Source organism: Coffea arabica, chromosome 2c, assembly GCF_036785885.1.
Source record: "Coffea arabica cultivar ET-39 chromosome 2c, Coffea Arabica ET-39 HiFi, whole genome shotgun sequence".
NCBI lineage: Eukaryota > Viridiplantae > Streptophyta > Magnoliopsida > Gentianales > Rubiaceae > Coffea > Coffea arabica.
Window position 1 is genome coordinate 686,980 of NC_092312.1, and position 23,389 is coordinate 710,368.

The 23,389-nt window shown below is 38.0% G+C and overlaps 3 protein-coding genes across 3 annotated transcripts; 1 reads left to right on the forward strand and 2 right to left on the reverse strand.

Moving 5' to 3' along the window:
• The first annotated feature begins 611 nt into the window (after nucleotides 1–611).
• On the forward strand, nucleotides 612–2,085 carry LOC113724819 (uncharacterized). Its single transcript, XM_027247707.2, has one exon. It carries the CDS (start codon nucleotides 867–869, stop codon nucleotides 1,755–1,757), a length of 891 nt encoding a protein of 296 aa, XP_027103508.2. The 5' UTR covers nucleotides 612–866; the 3' UTR covers nucleotides 1,758–2,085.
• A 1,179-nt stretch (nucleotides 2,086–3,264) lies between these two features.
• On the reverse strand, nucleotides 3,265–4,337 carry LOC113724820 (NDR1/HIN1-like protein 26). Its single transcript, XM_027247708.2, has one exon. The coding sequence runs from the start codon at nucleotides 4,177–4,179 to the stop codon at nucleotides 3,538–3,540; it is 642 nt and encodes a 213-aa protein (XP_027103509.2). The 5' UTR covers nucleotides 4,180–4,337; the 3' UTR covers nucleotides 3,265–3,537.
• A 4,199-nt stretch (nucleotides 4,338–8,536) lies between these two features.
• On the reverse strand, nucleotides 8,537–14,802 carry LOC113728246 (two-component response regulator-like APRR5). Its single transcript, XM_072073182.1, has 8 exons — nucleotides 14,138–14,802; nucleotides 12,979–13,140; nucleotides 12,745–12,875; nucleotides 12,477–12,632; nucleotides 11,994–12,159; nucleotides 11,555–11,885; nucleotides 9,459–10,209; nucleotides 8,537–9,095 (listed from the first exon to the last, which is right to left on the reverse strand). The coding sequence occupies exons 1-8, from the start codon at nucleotides 14,406–14,408 to the stop codon at nucleotides 8,994–8,996; spliced, it is 2,070 nt and encodes a 689-aa protein (XP_071929283.1). The 5' UTR covers nucleotides 14,409–14,802; the 3' UTR covers nucleotides 8,537–8,993.
• Between the last annotated feature and the right edge of the window lie 8,587 nt (nucleotides 14,803–23,389).

The window sequence follows — 23,389 nt, forward strand, 5'->3', positions numbered from 1 at the left end:
AGTGTTAGATTGTCCCCATACTACTCTGAAGTCTAAATGAGTAAATATCCACACATCCATGCTATTCTTTTACTTCGTTAAATGACTGGAACATCTTTGATGTACAAATTTAACATTTTTCCATACCAAATATTTACCGTCATGCTTTGTCCCACCACCCACAATCCTTGAGAATACTTTTTTCCTCCTCTATCCCCACCAACCCCCCCCCCCCCCCCCACCAAAAAAAAAAGAAACAAAAAAAGACAGAAAGAGAACAAGAAACTCGTCAAAAAATTTTTTTGTCCTTAGTTGTTTTTTGGAAAACCAACTAAAACTTGCTTAACTGTGAGCAACAAATTGCCCCATATTATATATTTCCCATGATTTCTCATACCAAAATAAGGAAAATCAAATAGTGTGTCATTAGAGGGAAAAGAAGAATTAAAATGAGAGAGGACTGACGACTGAGGGCAACAAGCACGGGTTCAAGTCATTAGTGAGAGTAAATGGGGCAGCTGTGGCGTACTGTGATAGACGGTAAATCAAGAGCAATGTAAACGATGATGGTTAGCCAAGTAGCAGGCCGGCCTAGTAAGTAGAAATCAGCAATAGAGAAGAAGTGAGTGTCATTTTGTAAAGGGCCCAAGTCGGAATGGAGGAAGAGAATTTCCAATTTCTGATCCGTAAGAGAGCCTCTAAAATTTCTGGTGGGCGCCTAAAGTCTGAGCCACAAAACAACGGAGTCACCCATCCATCCCCCGCTCCGTTCATGGCCAACCAATCATCCCTCTGTCAACTTTGTCTCCAACCACCATCTTTACCACCGCCGCCTCAACTACTGCTGCTGGCTGTAACTGAGCAAATCAATTGAAAAATTCATTCACATGTCTTCACATCAGTCACCACCACCACCATCTTTACCTCAGCCGCACCACCTTCAACTCCAATCTCCTCATCATCTCCCCAAAAAACCCATCACTTCACTCCCAGACTTCATCTTCACCGCCTTCTCCCTCTTCCTTCTCGTCTCTTCTCCCAAATCCCCCACCACCGCTTTCATCCCCCTCCCCAAAATCTCTTTCCCGCTCAACCCTCGCAGGTTTCTCAGAATCCCCGACATGTCCCTCCCTTCTTCCAAATCCCCCAGCAACCCCAGCTTCCCTACCCCTCAATCCCTCTCCGATTGGCTCAAGCCCCGCTTGCCTTCCGACTCCTTCGCTTCCTGGGGTGTCAAGCCCGGCACCAAAAACGTCCACAATCTCTGGCTCGAGCTCTCCGAGGGCGAAACCTTGCTCGCCGATTCCTCTCCTCCCATTCGATCCCTCCAAGTCGTCGTTGTCAGGGTTATCGGCAAACATAATCGAGTCCTCCTCGAATCCCACCAAGAATTGTCCAACGGCGTCATTCGCCACCGCTGCAGGCCTCTGTCTGAGAAAATGAAGCCCGGGGAATCCGTCGAGGCCGCTGTTTCTCGAGCCGTGAAAGAAGAGCTGGGCTCCGCCATTCGTGGAGATTTTGGTGACGAGGGCATTGTTAAGATTGTGCCCGATTCGTATTGCAAGAAGGTGGAGGAGAGGGTTTCTGCGTCTTATCCGGGATTACCAGCTTGCTATGTTCTGCACACGGTGGATGCTGTTGTGGAGGGCTTGCCGGAATGCGAATTTTGCACGGAAGAGGTTGAGGAGTACATAGATTCCGAGATGAAGAGAGTGGCCGAAGGTGCATTTTCGTGTAAAAAGCATTTTTGGAAGTGGGTTGATCCCTGTTCTGTTTAAACTTTAGAATCTTTGATGTGAGAGGTCAGTTTTGAGGTCTCTTGACCGGAGCAAATTTTGGTGCATCTAAGTTCTAATCCTCAAATGGGTTAGTGCTTGCCAGCAGCAGCTGAATGTATAGACACCAGCACTCTTGAATGATGGAACAATGACTGTCCTCCTTCAGCTTATATTCACTTCCTCAAGGATCTTGCTATTGGTATTTTGCTTGTGTCTGTTGTACAGTATAGGTAGATGCTCAATGAAGTCTTGATCGATTTCAAGCTAAACTGATGCTTTTACAAACATTATAGCGTTGAGAATGCTATGCCACGATTACGAACGTTCATTCCCCCTGCCTTAAATTGATTTTTTCAGTTTATGCTTCCTCAATGAGATGTCTGATTCGTTCAAAAATAAATCAGTAAGTTGTAGCTTGTGGCACAACTGTCACTAAGCAGCACAAGTTGCTTCTAACTCTGAAAATGACCCACCTGCCTGGAGGACTCAACCCACAGGGCGGGTAAGGGAAACTGGAGATTTGCTGTAAATGGCCTGAAAAATTGTGTACCACAGTGCTTGTTACATATAGATGCATAGCTAAATTAGATCAAAAAAGTGATTATCATCCTTGTGGATTCTCCAGAGTCTCGATGTTTCAAACATGATTGTTTCTTGATATATTTCCATAGAATATTTGTGCATTTGGATTGTAGGATTACTTAAGCAATGACCTGAGTGATTCTGTAATTATCGTTGCATGGATCATCTTCTTGTATTTTGGTAAACAAGAAATGGCTATGCTCTCCCTTTTTCTAATTGTTTGCTTTCCTCTGTGTTTGGGCTTTTTCCTTTCACATTTTCTAAATAAACTACTTTTTGGGTTCTGCTTAAAGCTATTCCCTCACTGATGGTGGCTCAAATAGCCCTTTGACCTTGCCTGCATGGCTGCAAGCCTGCCCTCAGTCTTAGTCCCAATTTTTTATAGGAAATATTTCTGATGCCTTGACTTTAGGCCAATAGATACAATCATGGAAGTTCTGTCAGAACACAGGATTACAAAAGATTAAAGAATGACCTGGAAGAGGGCATAAAGATCAAAGCACGACAGATCCTTGACGAGTGATGACGCTGCGGATAATGTTCTTAGGAACCATCATTGGCCGTGGAATGGTTGGTTTGGTAATTGGAAGATTCGTTAAGCCAATTCTGTTCTGGGTCAGATGTATTCCTTTTCTTCAAAGTGGAAGCTCCTCGTCTTTGCTGCATATCCTGCTCCCTTTTGCGTCTTTTTTGGTCCCAGAAAAGTGCAGACAAGTTGTAGGAGCGAATGTATACAGTCGTCCACGCATGAACTAGCGGAACCAGATTGTTACTTTAAATTGTTACTTGAACCTTTCCCACTTCAGACGTGCCAATTACATTTAATAGCATCTTTATCGTCTCAAGTTGGAATGAGAAAAATTGAGGATGATGAATGATAAGAAAGCCATGTATCTAGTCTTCGTTTTTCCCTTGTCGTCGTACATAACTGAATAGTGGGACTATTATTGATCAATTCTTACTTTTGCTTCATGTCACACCTAATTCGTAACAAGCAATTATATCCACAAATACTTCAAAGCTATTTACTTACAAAATGCAAACCAAAACTTGAAGCAAGAAAAGTTAAAAGAGTCGGGCACGAGGGTGCTCATTGTGCTTCCCAGTAACAGATGACGTGGTCGATTCCATATGAGCTTGAAAAGGAAAACTTTACAGAGTAGGCAGGCAGCAGGCTTGATAGATATGCAGTCCTTGTTCAGAGGGTGATAGAACACTGAGTTCCTTGCTTTGTGCTGAGAGGGCCAGTTGGCAAGGAGGGACCAAAAGGCATGATGGCTATACAATTTACGTTGAAACGATACCTCCCGGAAACCCAAGTTCCAACCCTCCACCGGAGACGGCCATTTGCCTTGAGATTCAGTAGCAGATTCCCAGCAGATTGGTCGCGTCCTACCTCATAGCCAAAAGAAGGAGCCACAGGTAGTCCATTCCCGACCAAAGACGCTGAAAGGAGGTTGCTCTCTTCATGCGCTTGATAGAACGGTGGAAGAGAAGTATCCAGAGTGATTTGTTGGCCCTTGTAGGATGCATACACTTGTAGAATATCGTAGTAAATACCAACTTTTTTGTTGGGATTGTTGGACAGTAAAGTAGCTTGAATGGAAGAGTTGAGAAGGTGTGGACCTGAGAGGTTTAGTTGATAGATATCAGCTTCTTTGAGTGAAAATTGAGGTTTGGAGGGGTGCAGAACGAGCCAGATGAGGAAGATGAGCGCTGAAAGAGAGAGGAGGAATGTGGAGAAGGTGTAGAAGAGCTTTTTGTTGAACTTCAATTTGTCAACTGCCAATCCTTGCTTATTAGCACAGTGTTTGGGAGATTTTGCATGGATTTGTGACATTTGCAGCAAGGGAGTAGTGAGGAGGGAGGGAAGCCAACGCCCGGGGGGAAGTTTACAATGCCAAGCAAAGGGATAGGTTTGGGGTTTTAATAACACTAGCTTCCGGAGACGGAAAGAAGCAATTATTGTAGCCTTGCTGCTTTTGACCGGCAGCTGCTAGTGAAAATTTTGCCTCTTTTAACTTCTCTCGAATTCAATGCTACTACTTTCTAAAATGCCGGGATTTGTCTGTATTATGTCCTATGAATATTGGGGGCGTTTGAGTAATTGTACGTATGCTTTCGTCCGTGTTTGTGTGTGTGTGTGTGTGCCTTTAACATCTGTATTAGCAGTAGTCTCCGGCTCTACGCATCTACGGCCACTTGGTGGTGGATTTGGTAAAGGCGACGCACAATCAACAAGATATGATTAATCTTTTGCAAAAGCTGAGACTGAGCTATTTATTGTCTCACTTATTGCGCAAGGCATGAGAACTTGGTCATTTTCTGCACCCAGCCTTTCTGTGTCGAAGATCTGGGACTTATGGTCCATCGGTCCCTAATGCACTTGAATTTGCATTTCACCATGAAACGAAACTAAAACTGCTGATGGACTATCAGAAGACAAGTTATGGTTGGCGGTTGGAACTTGTGATCATGCGACTCGCAAGCCGTCTCATAAAGGCTTCCTTGGTTGTTTTAGATGGGGTTTATCTGGAGTACACAGAGTACCGTTTTTTACTCCCTCTTCTTTCGACAGCGGGGAGGGGGATCTTGTATTCTGCATTGCTTGGGGATCCATAGCTAAGTTTCAAGAAAATGAAGTGGTTTTGGCAGCACGAGCTGTGAAAGGGGAAAGCATGTGTGTTACATAAAGACATGCATGGCTTTGAACTTAGCTAGCGATTGTTTATTAGCAGCTGAAACTCACTGAAGTAGGGTTATTTCCCATCGTGAATATGCAATGCACTTTTGCAGAGCATGCATGCTTTAGAAATATACCCTAAAATCATAGAACAGTGGTAAATCATACTCTATATTTTTTCTCGCCGTGGACCTGACCAAGAGGATTGATCAAAGAGGGATGCAGGGGATATCTCTCTTTCAGCAGGAATCTGAGGGGAGCGCTTTCGGAATAATTGCAGAAAAAGTTGAAGCCTTTTTTTTAAAGTGCTAGTGGCAAAGATATGATAGCCTTTCCAATCAATTGGAGTTCAGTGACACTTGGTGCTGTGGTGACCCCTCCTGTCTAATTTTGGTTAGTAGAATGATGAGTGTTGGAAAATGAACAGGCATTTCGTTTGGCTTATGGGATAATTTCAGAAAAATCCCTTGGGGGGTTTTCGACAATTTAACTTAGCACCCCTTAGCTTAAAAAAAAATGACTTGCCTCTCTTATTTTTAACTTTTTGTAACACTGTCAATCCATTTTAAAATATATTATTTGAAAACTCATTTTTATATAGAGAAGATGTTTTTATATTAATTTTTTCTAAAATCAACAGCATGTAATAGAATATTGAAAATAAATACAAATTGTATTAATGTATAATTTTGATGGACACAATGTAACAATAGGTATATTAACGTACAAAAAATTGATTTTAAGAATGTATTCAAAGTGTTTCCAAGCCAAAAAGACTATTCCTTTTATTACGAAGTGTTTTCAGTCAATTTTTAAAATTTTTTTGTTTAGATTTATGACTTGAAAATAAAAAAAAAAAGACAAAATGATTATATTTACAAACTCATTTGAGGTTTTCTCAAAAGCAAAAATTATTTTTTAATTCAAAAGATGCTTATGGATATGTGTCTGTGTGTATATACATATACACACACACATATACACACTTGTTTGAGGTGTTCTAAAGGTTCAAAATACTGTGTTCCTTATTGTAAAATTCTTGGATTAACTTTTATTGATTTTCTAAATTATTTAGAATCTCAAAATTTTTATTATATTTATTGTGTAGACTAATGACACCAAAGTTGTTAATAGGTTTTCCAACATTGTTAATTGCTCATCATTTCTAACTAAAAAATTGAATTGGCCAATTTTTTAAAAATTAAAAAAACTAGACTCATTATGAAATCAAAATGGTTCATAAGAAAAGGGCAATATTGGAATGAAAGCATATTCTCTATTCACTAACGAGTATTTCAATAATATATCTTGAAATGGGTTGATAATATTAAAGAAATTAAAAATAAGAAAAGCAAGTGATTTTTTCAAAATTTAAAGGTGCAGAGTAATATTGTTACAAACTTTAAAGAGATTTCTGAAATTGTGCCTTGCTTGCATAATTAACTTATGAAAGCCAAATTAGCCAAAATCCTTTTCTGGACTATTGGCGTTCGTGTACTGTGTAGTTAAAAAATTTAGGGTAAATTACCAAAAACTTTATTGCGATTTGTCGAATGTTCGATCAAAGTCCCTTTGATTTGGAAACCTACGGTACAGTGCAAGTTATGTAATTATGGAAGGAATGCTAAAGTAAAAATCGTTGAATCGGAGGAATACTAAGGGATTTGAGATACAAGTACCAACAAGAGAATGAATCTTCCTTGCAACTGACATCCTATTTTGATGGAATTCTCCGCTAATTCGTGAAAGAATTTGGGAAATTTTGAATTTAGGGTTTTTTTTTTTTTGGTTTGCTTTCACTCTCTCTATCTTTCTCGATCCTTCGGATTGCAAGTCTAAGAATGAAGAAAAATTTTCATGATGTATTCATTTATATAAGGATAAAATTGATATTTTATGTGCAATCATTAGATTGGATGTTTTCATGTAATTTTCAGGGAATTATAGCGTAGATTTTCAAATTAAAAGGAGTTAAATTAAATATTCGATAAACTACAATTAGCTTTTTTGATGTTTTACCAAAGAATTTGGACGGCGTGCCAGTGTACTCAATGGACCTTTCCCCGTAATTGCTTACATAGCTGAGATGGATTCTCCCTTCATTAGTATAGGATATTATATAGGTAATGTCCCTTGGAAAAAAAAAATTTTCAAAAAAAAAAAACCAGAATAAAAGAGGCGTAAACAGAAGAAAAGGGGAAGTCGGCTAGTGCAAAAAGGAAATCGGTCTTGATGTCGCAAGTCACCCTTAAATTGATTGAGCAGTGGGGACGAAGATTTCAAAAGACGGAGAGAAAAGAGCGAGAGAGGACATGGAAAATATGCGATGCGAGAGGAGTTGCTTTTAAGTTAAGAAAACGGCTTTACCGCTTTTTCGCCCCCACACGCTTATTTTTTGTTTGTTTGTTTGTTTAGGGAGCCAAAGCTCAGCTTTGATTTAAGCATTGAAAAGTAAAGAAGTGGTCTTTGCAGTTGTTGAGCCCATGAGTCAGTGAGGAGGAGGAAGTCCAATCCAGGGCTGGGCGTGGTTGGTTGCAGGCCGTCTATTATGCCTGTGATTTCAACTGATTCTCCATCTTTCTCGTTCTTTCCCCTCTCAGAATCGCAAATTAAAAGTCGGGCCTTATGGGCCCTGCCCAACACATGTCCACTTTAGTCAGAGGTGGCGACAAAGTTTAAATCTATTTTTCAAGGAAAAAGAAAGTTTAAATATATATAAAAGTTTAAAAAAAAAAAAAAGAAGTTTGTAATGAAGATTTCCTGCCTTTTGCTGATAGAGCAAAAGAAGAATCAGGTTTTCAATGGACGACCCTTCCAACCGCCACTACATTGCATGTTCATCTCGATCTGCATGACTTGCGTGTTGGGACAAGGGAGTGAGCAATTAATTTCTGGCCTTCCGGATTGTCCTCGATAACCGATTGCTATTTCAGCCGGTGTCCCTTTTTTCCCCCCCTTTCTTTTTAGATGTATTTGTGCATCCCACAACTTCCACAAATCGTGTCGTATGATACGATGTTTGAGAGGTGAAAACGAAACAAAAATGGCCAACATAAAAGCAAACACAGCTAAAGTTGCCGAGACTCTTATCTAGGCAGGAGTGGACCAGCAGTACTACCACATCCGCGTCCAACTTCCAAGCTCCCCACTTCGATGGACAGCGATTCAACAACTGATATTTTTTATATTAAAAGCGGAGGGAGGAGTTTAATCCCCGCTCCTCCATCTTAAATCAACATCTTATACCAAGTTTGAATGCTAATGGAGTTGTGCTGATTTTTTTATGCCCTCCCCATCACTATTGGCCAAAGCAAAAATTGAATGGGACGCCACACTCATAGAGGACCTTTTTTCTACTCATTTCACCTGGAAAGTGGTCTTGAGACAGTGACAGCCATTGTCAATTTCTACTTCTCTAAAGATCAAGAAGAATAAAACAAGCGATCTCTTAGATACTAGCAACCCGCTCTATGCTACGACGCGATTTCAACACGGTAGCAAGCAGCAACAATAATTTGCAATGACCAAATAATCATCATAGCCACCAGACAAGGCTATTTACATTATGATTCTGCCAAAAACCGGATAACAAACAAACTAGTCTTAATCAAATTCTAGTCATTAGCCAAGGAATTTGTAAGTGCCAGCAACTAGCTATCTTCCAATAAACAAAGCATCTACAAACAGGAGGACAAAGAAAGGTTGGCAAACCCCTCCGAAATATAGAGCATGCCAGGAGGAAAGGATACCAAGAACTACTATGTTACAACAATAGCTTAACATTGAGTTGATTCCGGAAGAACATGTTGCGCTTTGTCATCGATTAACTTCTGGCACCTGTACATAATTTGAACTTCTACAACAAAGGTAAATTGAACTCTGAACTTGATAGATCCTAGCCCTCTTCTCTGGTTCTGAATTGGAGGTCCTCCTCCATTTCATCGACCTTCCATTCAGATGGGTTTACCTACTTATGGGTTTTCAAGTGGAAATTCATTGAGCACTTGGCGAACAAATTGTCCTTTCACCCTTGGACGCTTCTCAGCAAGTTTTTTCCTGCTTTCATATCGCACCTGTAAGAAGCTCAGGAGATAAATTAAAGAGGTGGAGGGGTTTAAAAAGAGAGAGAGAGAGAGAGAGAGAGAGAGACTATTCTTAAAAAGTAGCTCCAAGTATGAATTTGCAGACTTGTAGAAAATCATTAAAAAGCCAATTCTAGTGATCCCTCTAAACAGCAGATACTGGAGAAACTTATACATGCATTTGGCAGACTACTGAACACAACCATCATATAGGAAAAAAAACGGAAGACTGCCCTGCTTTCTTGAATTTCAAGTCCTGATCCCCACTTTCAAACTGTTTTATTAATTCTTCATACCCACAACCAATCAAGCTTTCAGTTTAAATGATTGTAGCAAAAGTTATAACATATCTACCTTCTTCTCAAAGCATCTTTCCTTCCGTTTCAAGCGAAATTTCGTAAGCGCCGCTTCTCTTTGTATTGATCTGATGGAATTTCCATCCTGAACTCGGAAAGCTTCTTCACTACCGCATTCTGCCGCAGACCGGAGAGGAACCGTATCTATCTTCTCATTGCTTCCACAGCACAGGCTGTGCAGGTGATTTACTGTACCATTGCAGAAACTGCTGTTTGCACTCTGATCAGTGGCAGAAGAAACATGTCCTCGGTCTTCCACTTTATGCCCCTCATTGTTCTCATTTTGATCCGTAGTATCACTGGTGTTTTGAGTCATAAGGCCAGAAAACTGCTGCTGATTTCCTGGTTGATGATTTAGCTGGTACATTGCATTCACTCCAAAGGAAACTTCTTGATGACTAACTGAACCTGGAGGCTGCACCGATGACAGGCCTGATTGCGTACCAAACGCTTGAGGTATCAACGAACCATAGGAGTTGTTTACCCTATCAAACCTTACACCCCTTACAGGAATTGGGGCAGGTAACGATCTAGGTTGAGGGCAAGAAAATCTAGCATCACTTTCTCCGGATTGACCAATAGCCCAATCGACGTGTTTTTGAGAATTTATCGTTGGCCCATGAGTGTCAGAATTATAATCGATGGTGTGATTAGATAATTGTTTATCAGAATTGCTTTTCTGTTCTTTCTGTTGATTGCAAGTGCTAGGCGATGTTGAGGGTTGAGGCTGCACGTTCCTGTTAACATACCTGCATAGATCAATATTCCCATCAATCAGATCAAACAAGGTTTGCATGGTCAAAGGTTAACATCTCGAGAGCCAATTAACAGAGAAAGACATAAATCAAAATACTTAAAAGATTTCTATTGTTTGTAAAGTTTATACCCAGGAAGAAAAAAATAAAAATCCTTCAAGATCTAATTTTGGTCACAGCTTTTCAATTTTGCTCATCCTCTTGACAAATTATTCCCGATTTTGGAACTTGCTTACATTTCATAGATAAACTTGTTTCCATTGCAAGCCCAAGGTAATATGATTAACTCAGATTGCATTATTCTCATCATCAGCACAAGCGAAGGGAATGAGAATCAAGAAGAGGCTGACCAATACCTTTCGTTGAGTATAACTACCCTGGAAGCATGGAGTGGAAAGAGTGATAAGTGATGTAGAAAACCAACCCTTCCTACGTGTGACATGAGCTTTCCTAATTCATTTTGCAACTCCTCAATGTTTCTTACCCCAAAAAATTTAAATAAGGAAATTCCTCCCTCGGTGGACTCCCCTCCCAAAAAAAAAAAAAAGGACGAACTCTTTGTTTAGAAGCCCCAAAATGTTGCACTAATTGGCCCTCTTGATGTGGATTCTAATTTCTGACTTTTATCTGTCTACCCAACTTGATTTCATTGGAACATAGCTTAGTAATAGTGCATGACACTTGACTTCATTACTGAAGGGTTTTATTTATTTATTTTTCCCCGTAGTAAAAAATAATCCAACTTAGAGTGATTCCTATTGGTTCACATATTTGGATATTCTTTCAACTCGGGTTCGCCAGCTTTCATCATTATTGCTTGAATACATATGACAAAACGCAAACTTGGAAAAAAGATGGAAAACACTTTCTAGAAGACAAGAAAAAGATGAACCATTAAACATCAAAGGACCCCAACTCCTGGAACTTTTTGCTCGGGAGGCTAACATGGAAGAATTCCCATAGGGAATAAAATTAAAATCAGATTCCTTTCAAGAAAGATGCCCAATTCTTTTATGCATTTGTATAACACCTACGCTACAGTTTTGGGGTTCCTGACACTGGTGGTTCCTTCAGTCAAATTGGATTGAGAAATTCAGCAGATAGGAACAGTTATCAGATGACCACTGTGATACAAAACGATATAGTCCAGTGCTCTCTAATATCTTGAAACGTTTACTGAGCTGACAATGTACGTCGGTATTGCAAATTTCTAGCTTTCAATCTTATCACCGCCTCTTTTATCTTACAGACTGCTAGGACTAATAATGCATAAAGCAAAACATGCCTAACAATTAATAAGAAGTACAAAGAATAGGAGACACCGCAAATGGAAACTAACCTTGAAAAGGCTGATGCATCTGAGTGGTTTAATCTATGTCTTTCATCTGCAATTTGATTTACAGAGACACTTGGAAGAGATCTTCTCAAGGAAAGATCCAATTGTGGCAACAAATCAAACTTGTTTGTACCAGCATTTGAACCAATACTTCTGTCAGTGCATTTAAGGTAGTTATCAAAAGCTCCAATTAAGTCAATTGCTTCTCTAGCAGAATCCTTGACGTTATCACGACCATGATAAGTCACATGATAGCGTTCCCAATGGACACCTGAATTTAGATCTTCACCCCAAGCCATTTTCCCTCTATCTTTGCCACTGGCTTCTTGTGATCCTGTATTTACATAACGCAACTGTGAATCTAAATACTTTCCTGCTAAAAAGAGAAATTGTCTTTAAAAAGATTAGAAGTAACGGCAATAAGAAGAAGAAAAGAAATTACCCTCAGTCCCATTATCAGATACTTGCACTTTCTTACTCGCATTGTCACATCCTTCTTGTTGCTCTATGTTCAAATTACTTTGCTTGCTCCACTGCGGATGTGAGAGTCCCTGCATGCATTCCATTTCTGCTCCTTCTGTATCCTGCTCTGGTTTTGTACAAGAGCTCTGCATAACCACAAAAATGGGGAAACTTAGTGTGGAACATCACTTAGGTGCTAAGTTTGATTGCTACAACAATTATCACCTTTGGTTTGAGGGATTATGAACAACATATTGACCTTACCCTAGGCAATTCACCTGATATTAATTGACTTATTTAAAGTGTACTGATGCTAAAGTCCATGAAGCAGCATAAAATATTTGTTATCCATAACAATTTTCTGAGCAAGAGAACGTAGCCCGTCTAATTAAGGTGACGTTTTGAACGCACAAGCATTAATAACTCGCACCCTGCATTGTAAAGAATTTTGACAAATATTTACCTGGGCATCACTTCCTTTCTCAAAGCATTCTCGGTTTTTCTGGATGCAGGCCATGTAATCACTTGAATAATTACTGACAGCATTATTTTCAGCTGTGGCCTCAACCTTCTGTTGTGCAACACTCTCGTCTGGTGGCCCCTGTCCAGCACTGCTTGCCTGATAGGACACATCGAATCAAGTTAGGATTCTATAAGATTGTTAATCGTGAGTCAAAAAAATGAACTAATTAAGAGGTGAAGTCCTGCAGAGGAGCGATGAATATGCTTACAGCTTGTCTCCTCCAGACATGCTGCCACAAATTTCTCAGCTCATTTTTCCTAACAGGTTTGACAAGAAAGTCGGCAGCGCCTCTCAACATGCATTTGTACACAGTACTAACTGAATCCTGTGAAGACATCACTTCAGAAAGGGAATTGAACATTAAATCACTGTTCAAAATGAGATGCCCAGGAAACTGGCGCAGAGATCAAGAAAATAGCAGAGAAACAAAAATTATTCATACTTATAACTGGTATGTTTTTGCAAATCTCATGCTCCATGATTAATGTGAGGAGAGCAAATCCTGAGATTGATGGCAACTCAACCTCGGTCAATATGAGATCTATGTCATGCGGTCTTCCCTTCAGTACCTCCCATGCTTTCAGGCCATCAGGAACTGCAGCAACTGATCAGGCAAATAGAACGAAAAAGTTACTAATATTTCAATAGACATTTCTATGAGGGAGAGAGGAATTTGTTTCAAATGATCAGATTGTCAATGAGTGGACATGTTGACAGCTGAGGATGCCAAAATTTATACAAAATGAGGTCATCGGACTGTAAAAAACTGCCACACGATGATATCTAGAGTTATAATAAACATGCAAATCATGTTCTTCCACATCATGAACTTCCGCAGATAAAGCACACTTTACGAAGCTCAAAATACACGACGCTTGTCATTTTGACTGCACTTGTGATCTGTCCTTGAAACATTTAGTTCAGTATTTGATCTGTCATTTTGACTGCACTTGTGAAACATTTAGTTCACTGTTTGCAAAGGATCTCTTTCCAACCGTACCTTCATTATTTCTAAGTGAAGGAAAAAGGATAAGTAAGTGCTAACAAGAAGAAAGGCTTGCCCATTACACATAGATACCAGTTAGTATTAATTTTCTCATGACTGAAGAGAAGAAAATATTCATAGATTGAAAGAGGCGACATCTCTTTTGATTTCTAAAAATTAGGCAGCACAAAGATCAAAAGCTGCAGCTTGAAAGCCCACTGGCATAGCCGATAAGATCCTAAATTTGCATCTGATGGTCTATTGTTCTCCTAGGTTGAGCAACCAAAATCGAAACTGAAACTCAATTCTTGCATAAACAGCAAAAGCTTCCCTGACAATCAGATTACCAAAATATTCAATGCAAAGCCTGAAGTAACTACCGTTTTCACAAGCTCGAGGACTTTATGATCATATAATACGAGCTCCAACAGTTGTGGGCCAGATGTTTTGTCAGAAAGAAACATCCATACTCTCTAGTAGTACCGATCAAGCAGTAGAAGCAGAAAAATAGAGGAAGCAAGAAAAAAGAAATACTCCATCCCGCAAAAAAAAAAAAGGCATCATCTTAATAAGACCCAAAAACATAAAATTAGGCACCCGGAAGGCAGCAAGCTACCTCTGTAATTGCATTTCCTGAGAAGAGCAGCAATAATCTGTCGAGTGGAATCATCAGCCTCAACCAGCAAGACTCTGAGCACCATTTTGGGGAGAAAGCTTTCCCACCTCACAATGGAAGAAGCAGGTGTCGCTGCAGCCGACGATGTTGAACCGTCAATATTGTCGTTTGTCCTTCCCTTGCCGGTTTGTGCAGCAGCACGCTCTGTTTCCTTCACTTGCAATTCCATTGCTCCACCCCCATCATCACTGCTCACCACCACTTCACCCATCCAATCCAGTGCTTACAAGATGTATTAGCACTAAATTTTGCTGAAGAAAAAGTCTTTACTCTGTCAGATTATTCACCCCAATGAACAGGTTTTTATTGAAACATATAAACGCTGGTAGAATGTTTGAGGAGCCCAATGGGACGCAGAGAGACTTGTGATGAGTAGAGGAGCGAGAACCAATGAGCATGAAAAACCCAACTTCAGTGGTGATGGTTTGAAAAATATATAATGAAAATAAAAATTCCGTTCAACGTTTTGGAAAGAAAAATAGTTGGAAGTTGGAACAGGTGCTAGTACTGTACTATGGTAGATAGAGCAGCATTCACATTTTGAAGGAAACCTCCTAAAAAATATCTCCAAATTTTAAACAACTCTAAAAAGCTCCAACCATGGTAATGATCTATCGGTTCGGTGGTCGTCCTTTTCTAGCCCTTCCCTCATTTAACCGCCTCAAATCTGATGGCTCACATTACTCCTCCTCCCGTGCACGTATGAATCTTTTTTTTATTGCTAATAAATATAAATTAAAAAAAAAAAAAAAGAGCCAGTAGATTTAGAGATACTGCTGCGCAAATGGGAAGGGGACGCAAAATATCCGGAAGAGTCATCCATGTGTATGGCCCAAATTGGCCACGTCGAACCCCACCCCACCCCCCCACCCTCTCAAATCAGAGAAAAGTATAAGAAAAAAAAAGGGGGTGAAAGACTTATTTCCCCCACTCCCTCCGCCTTTCATTCGCTTGGTGGCGCTCATTTTTTAAACGTCCATCAGCCAATGGGACAGCAGCGAGGTCTGACCAATAGGACGACTACCTCAATTCCGTAAATTAGGCTCAGCTCCTCTAAGATTTTCCACTATTAGAGAAACACCTCTCGAGATTTTCTAAAGCTACAATAAACTATTAACGTAATTGCGAGTATGCCCTGATAGAGTCATTTTTTCAAATTTTATTTAGAATAATTATTATAATATTTTTTTAAAATGTGATGTATATGTAAGATAAAAATGTAATAAATTATTATTAAAAAATAACTGAAAAACATATCTATGGTACAGGTAAACTAATATATTTTAAAAAAATAACTTATATCCAAGCATGCCTTGTTTCTTTACCACATGAATTTCTTTATATAACAACACAACAAGTCACTATGGAATGAACTCTTTGCTGAGGATTTCTATACATAAAAGCAAACATAAATTTAATTGGGCCAAAAAAAAAAGGGAATGTTGTTTGTTTGAGTGGTAGAAGTTTTGATTTTTAAAAACCTATTTTAAAGCTAGATACATTAATAGGTAAAAAAAAAATTGTTGTATTAAACCAATTATTACCAATTATTATGCATCCTATTTTACCAAATGAAGAGAACATTACGAATGCAGTAAAGAGCGGAAAATATAAAGGTTTGAGAAACTAATTAGAAAAGTGGTAATAATTAATATTTGTATTAAAGCAAAAAAGTGTGAGGGTGGATGTACGCAGTTTTACTGGAAGTCAGGGATGGGAGTACAATTAGGGCGGATGATATTGATATGAGACGCCCGCAGTGACTAATTAACTGTACCCAGCCATCATACAACATCTCGAGATATTTGTGTGGGAAGAGAGTTGTTAAGGTAATGCGAGGGAGGGAATGGGTCCCAGGAAGAAGATATTTTGGAGCGGGGGCATGGACTCTCAAAAGTCTCATGGACGGAATGTTGCCAAGTGGAGACGCCATTTGGGATCTTTTTTGTTTTGTGGCTGCGAAGGTGTCAAACGCTATCTCTCTTTCCTCTGCAGAAACCAAACTACGCGTCCCCAACCTAGTGGCCACTGCTTGAGCCATATGAAAAAACGCTCCTCTATTGGGTGCAATTCTGCAAATCGGAATCGCACGCTAATCATCAACCAAAAATATAAATAAATAAATAAAGGTTCTCTTTTTTATTCCGAATTAGTGGTGCTGGTTTAGTTTGTTGGATGGCCGACTTTTACCGCAACGCCCTCCTCCTCCTCCTCCCCCTCCTCCCCCACCGCTAATAAGTCCTGTACTTATCAACAAATATCTTTCCTCCTCCTTTTTTCCTATTGGGAGGCTGTCAAACGTCCTCCTGCACAAAAATAGAAAAATATCTCAGAGGTTTCTTTGCTGCTATTGGCCATCTAACGGTGGGCCCAATCGTTAATTTCTCTCCAGCTACGATTGTTTATGCTGTCTCATCCTCGCCTCTTTCTTTATCCACTAAAAAATAAATACTACTACTACTATCACTGGTGGGAATACCCGTGTTACGCACGGTACTGATATTATTAAAAAAAATAAAAATAAAATGGTGAACAAATATATTTGTCCTATATTTTGGGACACTTTCACTATAAATAAAATGTAGTAAGCCCTATATTTGTACTTATTCATTTGAGAGTACATGACATTAGGCTTTGGGATTCCCGTTTAGTTAGAAAAAGATAATATAGTAAGTTTATTAGAACGGGCATTATGCATGCCAAGAACAAATGTACCGTAAGATGCTTTAGATCCCATTTTAGGCCTACTGTGTTTTTACTAAAGAAGAACAAAGCCAATCTAATGTGTTTGGTGAACAGCATTTATTGAATTTAGGAGTAGAGTTTTTAGCCAACGAAACATTTATAGAATAAACTCAAGATTAGTGTTTTTAGAGCAATTTTTGTGTTACAATAAATAAAAATTGAAATTTATAAATTATCAAATAAAAAATACTCATATAAGTGTACACCCAAACAATATGATAAATAATTAATAAATACTGTGATGAAATTTGTATTGATTAAATACTTTTTAATAAAGTACAGCAACCTTAAACAGTCCTTAGCATGCAAGTAGTTGATAGAAGTTTGGCCTACCTACCGGACTTTCGCATGCACACTCTTCGAGCACATGATTCCATTTCAGTTTCCACTATTTGGTCCCTGTTCTTTTTTTCGTTATCTATATGCGCAAACTTTTTGAGAAGCAGCACAAGGTCCTTTGAACTTCCGCTCTAGGTTTAAATCTAATTCCACTTAGCTTGAGATGGCGATGCTGAATATATTGTGCTCATTCATTTTTCAAACGGTACTAACAGGTTATGCTAATCTATTGAAGATCATTGTTGGCTGAAATCATTTAGCTACAAAACTTGATGGACTTTTGTGAATTATTGATCGTAACATCAAAAGCTGTTAATGGTCTTTCAGGTCAGTTTCACACGTAAATGTTCTTCTATGAATTGCATGAAAAACTTCAGTTTTACTTCCCTCTCAGGTTGCTTGGTTTTATAAAATGCATTTTCATGATGTCAATCATTCAGTAAATTTTGAAAGGAATTAAGGTTTTGCGTGAGAATTATTACGGGTCTTGCTGTTGCTTTTCCAGAAAATGTTACTTTATATCGCTTGTTTGGCAAAAAAAAGTTATGCATTCATTTAGTTAAAAAGCTGTCTTTCTTTAATAGTATTTAAGTTAATGAACCTATCAGTGTTCATCTGCTTGTCAAATCATACTCTGATTCCGAACCTCAACATGATCAAGAGTAGTCGCGATTAATGTTGTGAAAACTTTGGAATTATCTCCTGTTATATCAAAAGCAATTTTAGACTTACTAACATTGGAGTATTTTCTGTCCTATCTGCACTAATCATATCTAGACAAAGGAAATCCTCTCAATTTCGAAAACCCGAGTCACGAACAGATGGCTAGACCTGACAATTATATATAAAATCCAACAACCCATTCAACTCACCTACTAATTTGAGAGGTTGAGTTGAGTAAGTTGGGTATTGTGTCAATTTTGAGTTGGGTAATAAAAACTCACATAAATTTTAGGCGGTTTAGATATTTGTGTTAAACACCCATTACCCAACATTTGCTAATTGAATCAAGTGAATAATCAACACAGTCTTAAAAGGGTGAATAGTTACTCAAAAGCATCAACTATTGTTTTTTACTTAGCATATTTTTAATTCTCTGGTTACATACTTAATAGGGTATTACCCTAGATATGGAAAAGGCTAGATGTGTTAGAATAGTTGCTAGATTCATCGTGACAAAAAAATAATAATTTGCATTTATGAGTTAGATATTTAGTTACAATGTGACTTTTTTTCATTTCTATTTATCATCATCAAAATGTTCAGTATGAAGAATTTGAACATTATTAAATTTGAAATTAATTTCGAGACATTAATGTTAACTTACAACTACTCATGTTCTCGGTGCTTAATAACTACCACATAACTCATTCATGCTAAGAGATTTTTGTTTTTGTAAACCGTATTCTCAATATGTAAAAACAACATAAATAAAAAAGTACCATACTTTCTTTGTGAAAATATTAGCATAATATCTTTTTTTTAGGTTGTTTGGGTATTTGTGTTTGACACATACTTAAATTTTTTTTTTGTATGTGAAAATATATTTAAGAGAGTTTATATATCAAAATCTATTAATTAATATATTGGATCATATTTGGGTCATGAGTTTGAGATGACCCAATGTGACCCAACTCAAAATTAACCCAATCTAAAGTTGGGCGAGTTGAGTGTAATTCATTTAAATGAAAATCCAATATTAACTTGCCCAACCCATCCAATTGCCAGGTATACAGATAGCGAACAATTCTGCTGCGCAAATGGTGAACAATTTTTTTCTAAACCATAATTATTGGTAAAGCCTTAAAATCAAAATTTCGCATTTCTTACAGAATTAAGGGAGAATATATTGTTTGCGTTAAGGACATCTTTTCAGAGAGCCAAAGAGGTATGAAATATTGTGCACATAAAAGAAAGAATGAAACAAAAATCAAAACATAGCCTAACAAACAATAAAGCGCCGAAATATGAGTCAGGATTATTTTCTTTATGCAGTTAGTTTCATAATTTCTGGTATTCGATATAATTATGACCCTTGAATTTTTTTTCATGTATATATCGTTAGGTATTTGGCATCACTACTAAACGTAATCCAAACTTAGAAGGACACATTTTTCCTAATCCAGTGGATGTAAGTGGCTACATGGTGATGTTGTGGTATAAGAATGGGTCTTTGACACGTGAAGGTACTAAGATGATATTGAACTCAGTGGAGCACATTTCAGGTATTTAATATCATGATGATAACTTTTGCAGATATTCGAAATCATTGTGTTGAGAAATCTTGAGAAGTTTTCAATAAACTTCTGTAGCAAACACCGCCCAGAAAATAAAGAAAGTAATTCATGACAAAAAGAAAGTAAAACATGAAGGTTGACAAAAACATGAAGGAGAAAAAATAAAGAAAATAAAAGACCAAATCACATTAAAAGAAAAACAAAACATGACAAAAAGGAGGGGCAGAAGGGACCGACTAAAAAATTTAAGCTGACAAGAATATACTTCCAGTTCTCTGGAAGAAGGTTGATTTCCGTTGAAATCTTTGCATATAATCTCTTCCATAACTGCTAAAAAAAAAAAATCAATAGAGAACCAAAAACAAAGAAGAAAGTGAGAGAGAGTGTAGGAGAATTCATTCGATCAGTAAAAAGGTTGAAAAAAATTATAGACATATTATAGTATTCGAAATAATCGAAAATAACAAAAAATATTACAGTATTGGGAAGAATATTTGAAATACCAATATTACAATGAAAATGCTAATATTTAAAGAATACACAATTCCATTTTTTAAATTTGATGTGAACGACGTTTTAATCGGTGTAGCCTAAATTTTGTCCTTCGAATTTGATTTGAAATTTCTCTTTCGTCAGTGCAAAATTGTTGAAACTTTCCAACTGGTGTGTGGAATCCTTGTGGTGTTCGTTTCGTTTTTAAGCATATGTTTCCTTATTTTCAATCTTGCGATTTAAAATTTAGTTGTTGTTAAATGCTTGTAGGGGGCATATTCCATGATGAAACTAAGTTAAAGACTAAGATTGACACCACAAGAAAGATGAAAAAGATAATAGGTTCTTGTTTTGGTTAACCAAAAAATACAAATGAGCATGCAAGAAAATTGAATGAGGATTCTATGTTTGGAGGAGCTTTAATTGGGGTGTAATTCTTAAATTGCAGTGGATTCTTAATTAAAGTGGGAAACGTAGGAGGAAATGTGGAGAGAAACGTGGGATGATGATTAGAGGATTCGTATGAGTGATTGTAGGATTAGTTAAGAGATAATGAGAATATTTTAAATTCCAATTTGATAAACATGGGATGATGATTAGAGGATTTGTAGGAGTGGTTATAGGATGAGTTGAGAGATGGTGGGAATATTTTAAATTTCAATTTGATTGGTGATAGGGTTGGTTACCAACTACTTTTATGTATTAAAATAAATACAAAATAAAAAAAAAGAATGAGAAATTTAGAAACCGTTGAGAGGGTTTATGCTAAAAACCCCTTTCTGAATACATATAGATATAGATATAGATACTAGTCGAGTCACCAATGACTAGTGATCGCAATGAATCAACTTTGCTGAATGTTTTAAAACAACTATGGCCTGATCGTTTGACAAGTGAATTTTTTTAGGTGTTTATCTAAAATTTTATTGTAAAAATTATAAAAAAATTATAAAAAAATTTTAAAGTGTGTAACTTTTTTAATATTTTGAAATGTATAATTTAAAAATTTTAATTTTTTTTAAAATTACTATAACTAAAATTATTAAAAAACTTATAACTGATAAATTTAACAAAAAAATTCATTTTGCTGCGGCCCCCACACACCCACACACAATTGTGAATGAAGGAGGATGGATGCGTAGCTCATTACCATGCCCCCTATTTCATAGACTTATGGGTGTAGAATTATATAATATATCATATGGGTTTTCTTTACCCAAAACCTTGTTTGGAGTTTGGACCATACTAGACTTTATGGAGTTCTTTCTCGTGTTTAGCCCTAAAACGCTTAAAAGTTTTTAAACTCTTTAAATTGTTGCATGCCATTGAGTAATTTTATTTTTTATTTTCACAAAAAAACTTTAGATGAATTTAGCTCTAATCAGTATCACGAGTATGTCTCGGGATTATATGTCACTTGTAGGGTTTTTATATGTAAACACCCACATGTAACCTTTTTTATGAGAACGTAACCTATCTTTATTAACTAAGCCAATTTGTATCCGCATTGCATGCCATTTAGTTATTTCATGTCGTGTGAATGTATGTATTGTAGTGACAATTTTGGAAAAGCACCGAGGCTATTATTGATTTCTCCTCCATTTTTCTCCACATTTATAACAAGAACTCCATATCTCCATTTTACTTTGAAATAATCTTAAAAAAAAAAAATTCATTCATTCGATTTTTTTCCCCAACTTATAACTCAAAAAAAAAAAGGTAGGAAAAAAGCATACATTTCTCTCCCTCAACAATCCGTAGAAACACACACACACACTCTCTATCTAAGGGGAACCCACGGTCCAACCCAAAAGGCATGCTGACTTTCAAACTACACCGAGAATCTTAAGTAGAACACACGCACACCACTAAGAATCGATGAGGGATTGAAACTAGGGAAGAAGAAACACCAAAACTCTTGCCAAAGCTCGCCAACGGCTTTTATCACTCCGCAATTGTTTTTCCCTCAGTAATATGTAGAAACACACACACACACTGTATCTAAGGGGTACGCATACATTTCTCTCATTGGGTCAAATTAAGTCTTAAAACGTTATTTGATCGGACACAGCGTTAGCAAATAATATAAAACATTGGAAAATGCAACTAGGTTGAATTTGACCGTGGAATCAGAAGTTGAGTGAAGAAATATCTTACAGGACTAAACTCCAATTTTCTAGAAAATTCACATAAAAGTCAATTTAGACTCGCTTGGGCAAGGAAGTGGAGATTGATGTGGGCCACGCTTAGTGGAGGAAGGTAAGAAGTATAAATACACGCACTGCACTCCTTACCAATTTTTTGACAAACGTAAATCTAAAAGATAGCTCCCTGTGGGGTTAAGTTCCCACATCGCTTGGGGGGGTTTGGGGGGTTTAGTAGTTAAGTGCTGCGGAGCACTTCAAAAGTTGCCGGCTTTTGAAGTGTCTTCGCAGAGTCCATTTATCGAAACACTCATACAAAAAACTGTGAGTTATGAAAGGGAAAAACCTGTCTCGGGGAGTCTGGGGGGTCTTTATCTCTTAGCAGCGGGGCACCCTGTGGGGTTAAGTTCCCACATCGCTTGGGGGGGTTTGGGGGGTTTAGTAGTTAAGTGCTGCGGAGTACTTCAAAAGTTGCCGGCTTTTGAAGTGTCTTCGCAGAGTCCATTTATCGAAACACTCATACAAAAAACTGTGAGTTATGAAAGGGTAAATCTAAAAGATAGCTTCTTCTTTTCTTTTTTTTTTAATCTGCCATGATATATTTTTTTTTTGTTTTGTTTTGTTTTGGAAGGACTGCCATGAGATTTTTTTTTACCATGAGATTCAAGTAACTTTTGTAAGTGTAGTTTTCCGTCTCAAAAGTTAAAACTGAACTTAGTCACTGCTCCTGTAAAGTGTAGTGCCCAGATACTGCATAGACATTCTCAAAACTTAAATTAAATTGGCATCTTTCTTGGATCCGACTTAGTATTGTCCCTTTGCTTAAAAATGGGCCTCAACTCCTGGATTGCAGAAAACGACAGGAGGAAGAAATAAAGAGTGGCTGGTTTGGGCCAACCACTGTGGGTTTGACTGACTTCACCGTTTGTCATTGAAGATAAAACCCCAATTTTGGGAATGGTGGTGGAGGGGGACGGAAACTCAAAACTTATCCATTGAAACTTGGACACAAAGTGAGAGTGATGGGCAGAGAGGAGAAGGGGCAGCCGAAAGCCCGTCGGGCCCTCGGGGTGGTTTGTGGTGCTGGTGGGTGGGGACCCTATTGGATCGGTTGTTAGTCCTTGCTGTCACGTGTCCTTGTTCCATGACCCACCCCATCCCCTGCCCAAACCACGTCCGCCTCCTCTTCAATAAATTTTTTCAGCAGTGTCTCTGTGTGCGAACACTGAACCGCT